Below are 7,613 nucleotides of genomic sequence, written 5' to 3'. Positions count from 1 at the left end.
TAAGTGTTATGGGAAAATCAGAGATCAGCAGCCAAAATCAGGTGAGGAGAGGGATTTAATTTTATGCTAGAGGACTGAAACAGGAATCCATCCTTAAAGGTGCCAGTACCCCTGTCCAGTTTTAGGGGTTTTTATATTCATGTGAGGAAGTACAAGTAAAAGACAAAACAGCACATAGGTGGCAATTAAGTAAAAGGTACAGGTGATAATTAAGCAAGGTGCGGTATGGCTGCAGGGGTTACAAAGACTTCCTTCCAGGTTGACCATAGGGGGCAGGATGGAGGAAGACTCCTACTGAACTTCCCCCATACCTCTCTCTTATCTCAGAGTTTTCTAAACTTTGGAGAACAAAAGACTTCTATCCTGGGTAACCACAGGAGGTTGGGGGGCGGGGGAGAAGACTCTAGCTTATCTCCCTGGTCTTATCTCTTGCATAGGAGCTCTTCCTGATCCAAAGTTCTTAATTACCATTTCCATTATATAAGTTACAATTTGAAGCAAAATAAATGGTTTATTCACCTGTGATACTTTTTGTCAGGTATTTCATCACAGCAAGAAGAATGAAATTAGAACAATAGCTCTTCTAGATGAGAACTTCAAATTTCTCAGTCTAAAGGGTTGAAAACCACATTATAAAGAAACTGTCTGTGAATTGTCCAAGTCTAAGCGACACATCTATAATGCAACCTCCACACCTAAGGTTCATGGAACATAGAACAAGGAGTAAAGAGGGCACTAATGAATATCTCAATTATCATTAATGAAGCTCCCTCATGTGACAGAGACCCAGGATCACAAAAGGTCACAAATGGCCAAAGTCGATAGATTAAGAGTCTGCAGAATGCTGGTCCTTGAACAGGACTCCTATATTAAACTTTACCCACCGAGGGCTCAGGGACCATTTCAGAAGAGGTGTCAGAAAGGTTGTAAGAGCCAGGGAGGAGGTGCATAACCATATGGAAATAGTATCCTACAAATTCCTGGGATCCTACAGTGATGGCATCAGGATGTGCAAGACCCATGCAAACTCAAGCAGACAAAAGCCCAGCATAGACTGGGTAAATGTAAGCAGACCCCAATCTTAGCTGAAGAAATATTGGCAACTGATTACTGCTAGATGAGGAAAAGCTGATCTTCCTAAAGCGAGGGACCCTAGACAGGCTGACTAAACCTCAGTGGATGAACGTGCACTGAGGAACGTCTGGGGACACTGACTTGACACAATAGGCCTTAAGACAAGTGACAGAATGTATGAATTCCAGGGGGGGGGGGGTAGTGGGAGGGTGCCAGTGGGAGAGAGGGTAAAAAGATGATTAAGAGTGACTGAAATGTTCTATATGAAGTCCACAAAAATTCAATAAAATCATTTTTAAAAAAGGGGTAGAAACTACATGGAAGTGGCATCTTTTTAGGTCAAGTTGCCTGGCAGCCAATGGAGTGGGGCTCCCAGTTCATCATCTGCTAGGTGGAGGATTTACTGCAAGCTAACAGCTTCTGCAACTCTGTTTTCTACCTCTACCTCTGCAATCATGACCACTCCAGAAGGGAGAAGGAACTAAGTATAAGATGTCGATAAAGGCCTCAGGATAAAGAACGGAGATAGAGGACGTTCTTTTCCTTCTGGGCATAAAAACAACTCTAGATGTGTTTGCTCTGTGAACAAAGAGGTTCTCAACATAGCCAAAGAGAGCAAAGGTCTTGTCCATGCCAGTGAATGCACACATTGGCATGACCCACTGCAACCAAAGTCAAGAAAGCTTTCTTTTTCCTGATTTGCATATATATTTTTTATTCTTTAAAATGAATAATTATGTTTAAGAATATGTGTAAGTATAAAAGGCTACCAACAAAGATATGTAACATCAACTTTATTTTTCTCAAGAAAACAGCCATGTAGCCCCAGTTGTCCTGAATTCCCTAGGCAGACCAGGCAGGCATCCATCTCAAAGAGATCTATGTGCTTCTGCCTCCTGAGTGCTAATTAAAGGCATGAGCGACCACATATGACATTCTTTTTACCATTTATATATTTAGCTTTGTATCTTCATATTCTGCCAAATCACTCTTCTATGAAATATATTTTGGCATGTAGAAGCTTGCCACATCCCTGAAGGACAGAAATGTGTCACCATAAATGAGAACATATTTTCTGTGCCCAAGGGGTAGAGAGAGAAGGAAGAGGAATATTCAGTGAGGAAAATTCATTTCATTAGAATAGTGAATGCAGAGGGACTGGGGGCATGGATTTTCACTGTCATCAATGGTGGCCTAAATCCTGTCCACATAGTTGCATACTTTGGTATATACTCTGGGATTGTCTTTCAGGGCACAGCTATAGCCCCAGGAAGCAATTCCTTGGAACTGTCCATTGCAGACCACAGGCCTGCCAGAGTCACCCTGGGGAAGAGAGACAAAAGGTAGGAAGAAAGCGTTCTTTGAAGTAGGGCCACGTTTTCTCTGAACTTGATCCCCCATTCTAGTTGCCTGTGGTTGCATATCCTTTCATGGTGGTTTACCCTCTACATTCACTAAGGATATTCCATGCCTCATGGAGACTTCCTCACTACTCCATGGAACCACTGTATGACCCTCCCTGTCTCATAGCCTTCAACATTCAAATCCTACTCCCAGGAGAACAGGGGTTTGATAAGTGAAGGGAGTCAGGCACCTGGTAGGAATCCTTGCCTCTCTTGAGGCACAGACCAGGTTTTTGGTGATCTTCCCAGGGTAGAGGGCCTCATAGTCAGCCTAAGATAGTAGTGAGACATGCAGGCATTGTAGCAGATCAAGGTTGTTGGCTTTGAGGAAATGAGAAAAAGGAAGGTGACTTAGATGGGTCTGGAGATTAGCAAACCAGAGGTGAATAATGTGGTCAACTCCCCAAGATAATAAGTCCTACCAAGCAATGGTGGCTTTTAGATCCAAAAATATCCATTGTTGATGTCCTTTCGGGAAGTAATAACACCTTCTATATCTATTCTGTTCTTACATACCAAGGATAGACACATTGAGCATGCAAATATATCTGGTACCCACTTTAGAACCTTTGCATATTGGGCATCAAATGTATTTGCAAGCCTGATAGTTCAATGGGTTAATGCTAGAGAAATACTTGGTTCTGTAACTTTTGCAAAGAAAGGGAAGTATTAGGTTAAGGGTCCTACTCAGTACTGAAGCTCAGGGTGTTGCCCCAGCCAGAGATGAGACACTGAGTGCCAGCAGGTACACAGGAGGTGGGCAGAAATACAGGGGCCACCCGGGCATTAAGGGTTACAGGGAAAAAGCTTGATCTGCATGATGTCATTGTCCAGACTCCAGCTACTGTAGCTGGGGTGGCTGATGGCCTTGGCAGCGGTGATGAACTGCTCATTGCTCTCAAGGACATTGATGTTGTGCTCCCCCAGACTCACTTGGATGCAGCTGTTGCAAAGAAGAGTCATGATGGAGGCTTTTCCCCATTGACAAGACTCTCTAAAGTTCTCAAACTCTGTGCTCATGGGTTGCTCTGAGAGTCTGTGGTGGAACTTTAAGCAGTATCAGAGGAGACATAGAGGGGTGGTGTTTGATATCTGGTTTGACCCCCTGACCCTTTCTTCTTTAGAGACAGATAGCATGCAGCGGGTGGGGTGAAGATGGCAGTTACTGTTAATTGTCCTACTGCTACGATAGTGCCTCCTGTAGCCAGAGCTTTGGACACAAGAAGCTGTTTGGAGCTCTTCTCATCCTCTGTTTCTTTGGTACAAACAGGAACTTGGGCTCATTCTTTTTCCATTGGTAAGAACTATTGTTATGTGGCCTCTAATCCAGTGGGGCCCAAAATGTGCTGTCTGGCCCTGTAGCAGTGTGACTTCAGACTTTGTGAGAAGTTCACATTCTCTTTCCCAACTCTAGATCCACTGAATCACTATTTAGGGCATGGAGCCCTGAACTCCATGTTTTAAGAAGCCCTGCTTATTTTTCCGATGCACGTTTAAAACTGAGAACCCATAGTAGAAACAGCAGTTTCCATTCTAATATACGGTTGTGGAAGAAGAAAAGCAAGATTTCACCACTATTTGGCGGTTTTCTAAAAACTCTGGGATCATTTCCCTGATGTGGGACCTGAGCAATAGTCCTTGCTCTCCTTTCTCCTTAATGTCTGATACTAAAATAAACTCTCTTTTGTTTAATGACTCACAGTCCTGGCTCTTTTATGGGTTTGTTTGGGTGTGAGAGTCTTCCTATTCTGTGTCAGTGTTCACCCAAAGGTCGTGGAAATCTACTGCTGACAGATGCTTTTCTCATCCATGGCTTTTCCCATTCACGGTACAATATCAGCACTTGCCCCAAATGATGCCATCCTATTCAAGGTATCTCAGGGTACGGGCTGACCAGCCAGGGTCCCAGCACTTATGACTTGTAGCAGTGAGCTGCAGTTACTACCCACTGGTCATTGATGAGGGAACCTCCACAGAAGAGGTAGCCAGAGTTCAGACATACCTAGTAGGGGACAGAATTCTCCTGGCAGGTACAGCCTCCCACAGCCACCACCACCATCATCATCATCATCAGCAGCAGCAGCAGCAGCAGCAGCAGCAGCAGGGAAAGCAATTTGGATGGAGATAGAAAGAAGTCAATTCATCAGGATGTTGGAAGGTAGATTCCTCAGCTCTAGCATTGCTTCCTGCTATTGGGGTTCTTTTCTGAGCACAAAGACTACAAGAAAGCAGGGAGCACTCTGTCCCCAGTAGGCAACACATGTTGAAGGGTTCCCCAGTGAAAGGACACATCCCAATTGGTTCAGGTCTCTTCTGAGCACCGGGGTTGGGACAGAAGGAATGATATAAAAACACACTAATGATAGCCAATGAAAAGTTAGTTTCCTTGCCCATTGCCTGCTTCCCTCTTAAAAGCATCACTTGTTTGCTCTCCATGAATGTTGGATTTTCATGATTTGAGAATAATGCTAATGCCACCTATGAACCTTAAATCCCAGTATACTGGCAATACCACAGACATAGAAAGTCAGAATCCTATAGGTAAATCTTTGGAAATAATAGGTCTTAAATTTCTTCAGGTATACATTTTTCCCTAAACCCCTCTTGTGAGGCTATCCCAGTTGTTGATGCCAAGCAGTAAGCCTGCTGATTCATTTCATGGAACAGTCCCCGAGCCTCTCTTTCTAGCCTCTCTGATTGTCACCTTGAATGTAATGAAGAATGTGGTGAGCGTTGATTCTGGGAGACTTGAGAAAGGTGAAGATCAACAGCCCAGAAAAGTGGGAAGAAGGATGCTGTGGGATGTGTAGAACATCAGAATGAAGAAAACAGACAACAGTGATGATAGAGTCCAAGTTTTCCAATTAGAGGAAAGGAAAGGGCCTAGAGCAAGACTTGGAATTCACCAGCAGCTCCCACAAGGGCCAGGATCACCAGTGCATGACAGAAGAAAAGGAGCAGGGGAGAACTGGCCTTTCTACTCACTGCGGGAAGAGGAAGCCATGTTGAGTGGGGTGTCATTGTCCTTCACACACAATCCTGCAGCTTTCCCTATCCCCGAGCCTTGCACCAGCTTTGCTATGCGTGCCTCTTTCTGAATAGGAGGCCTGTAAGTGATAACTTTTCCTCTAAGAGTATAACCGAAGAATAGCTGATTCTTGGAAGGATGCTGCTATGGGGGAATCAGGGGAAGACAAATCCCTGCATACTCAGGTAGGCTTTCACAGACTGAAGAGATGAGAGAGAAGAAAGAAAATCCAGGATCCTTAGAAATACTCTGACTGTGGAGTTAAAGTCACTCTGATCAAGGCTTGTTGCTTTTAGGTAATGGAGACCCCATGAGAGGTTATCAGTACAGTCTATGTCTCTTACATGTGAGCATGATTAATCCATTGGATAGGAAGAGGACATTAAAAGGCTTTGAGACCCACAAAAAAATCAGTGGTCATCAGAAAGGGATGCAGCTTTCCTTAGGAATGTGGGCTCTCAGCCCACTCTCCTTTCTAAATGAGCTCGTGGATTGCAGGCATTTTGAAAGAGGATGGATGAAGGTTAAGTAACAACTTCCTCAATATGCAATGGATGAAGGATCAAACCCATACCATGCTCATCTTCCTCAATATCAAGGTATTTTCCTTTCTTGATCATGTTGTCATTAGTACATCATAGTCACCTTGGAAATCTGCACTAAACACACATCTCTGTTTTCATAACTAGCTCAAACAGGATATCATGAAGTGTTGCCTGAAATTTTCTGGAATGCAATTAACATGACATTGCTTGCTATGAAGTGTTCAGAAGACTGCACTTTGGATGTGAGACACTTGCTCTAGCATCTATTCATTTACATTTTTAGTAGCAGGTATCCCAAATGAGAGAAATGCTTAAAAAGTGATTCTTGGCCTGGTTCTTGTCACTTTGTCTAAAACTGATAATCCAAGAATATTAGAATTTCTGTACTTCAAGCTTGAAGATTAGCCTTCACTTGACATGTTGCTACAGGTTTATTATCTTTCTGGTATCTCTTTGGTTTGAAAAGGTGTGTTTAGATTCTAAATCATTGTTTTCATCCTACATTTCTTCAGATCCCTTAGACCATGTCTTAGTCAACTCCTCCTTCAACTCCAGTATTGGTTATTATTCTATAAACACAATTGTGAAGTTCTAGGCTCTCTTTTCCTAAAATCCAAATTCCTTTCCTCTGTTATTTCCCCAGCTACAAAGTCCCCCACAGCACAAATTCAATTTATTCAGTAAAAATCACTTCCTGAATAAACATTTCATTGTAGACGCATTGATTCTGGCTAGTAAAATGGGTGGGGTTTATTATTGGTGGTGGTTGTTTACCAGGTTGCTGTGAATGTCGTTTGTTTCTATTTGTATTAGAAGTTATTTTTTTTGCTTTATTGAGTTGCACATAATCATTTCCTACTTCTCATTTCTTAATCTATTCTCATGAAATTTATTCGTTCCTGTGCTCTCATGACTGAGACAATCTTTCTCTGTGTTTACGAATCCTTTTAGTATCTTCCATAGTACTGGTTTGGCAGTTAAAAAGTTCTTATTTCTGTGTCTCTGGGAAGATTTTAAGTTATACATGGATTTTAATTTATAACTCTAGTATACTGTTATACTTGTTGACAATTACTTCTAATGCTTGAAATGCATTTCATTCTTCCCTGGCATTTGGGTTTTCTGCTCAGAGGTCTGGTATGATTCTGATGAATTTGCCTATGTGTGTTGGCTTTTAATTTTTTGCTGATTTTAATATTGTTTCTTTGTTGTGGATTCTTTATATCTTAAGCACATAGGTCATGGAGAGAATATTTTCTAGTCAAGGTCAGTCAAGTTTCTAAATACCGTCTGTATTTGAATGTCCATTTCTTTCCCTAGTTTGGGGACATTTTCTGCTACAATTTCATAGTACAGGTTTTCTATGAATAGGATTTATCAAATCTCTTTCTTCTGCCATGATGGTTTTGAGGTTTGGACTCTTTGTGATCCAGAGTTCTTGAAAATTATTTTCTTGTCTATGTTTTTATTTTTGTTCTTGTCAAATAATAGTATTTCCTCAACTTTGTCTTTCTTCCCTGATTTTCTTTTTTGTTTTATTTTATCCATCTGTGACGCTTTCCA

The 7,613-nt window shown here is 42.0% G+C and overlaps 2 gene segments (V, D, J or C); both read right to left on the bottom strand.

Annotated features, from left to right (window-relative positions):
• The window catches only part of LOC103730388, a 148,490-nt gene that overhangs the window by 38,537 nt on the left and 102,340 nt on the right, over positions 1 to 7,613 (bottom strand).
• LOC115069533 overlaps positions 1 to 7,613 on the bottom strand; it is a 138,734-nt gene that overhangs the window by 34,412 nt on the left and 96,709 nt on the right. Inside the window, 1 exon segment of the V gene segment in view lies at positions 5,094 to 5,103. Within this exon segment, the coding sequence occupies positions 5,094 to 5,103 (10 nt within the window).

The sequence above is a fragment of the Nannospalax galili genome, unplaced genomic scaffold (assembly GCF_000622305.1).
Source record: "Nannospalax galili isolate Female #2095 unplaced genomic scaffold, S.galili_v1.0 scaffold233, whole genome shotgun sequence".
NCBI classification, from domain to species: domain Eukaryota; kingdom Metazoa; phylum Chordata; class Mammalia; order Rodentia; family Spalacidae; genus Nannospalax; species Nannospalax galili.
Note: the sequence above shows the minus strand (reverse complement) of the source record. Positions and strands in the feature narration are given on the sequence as shown.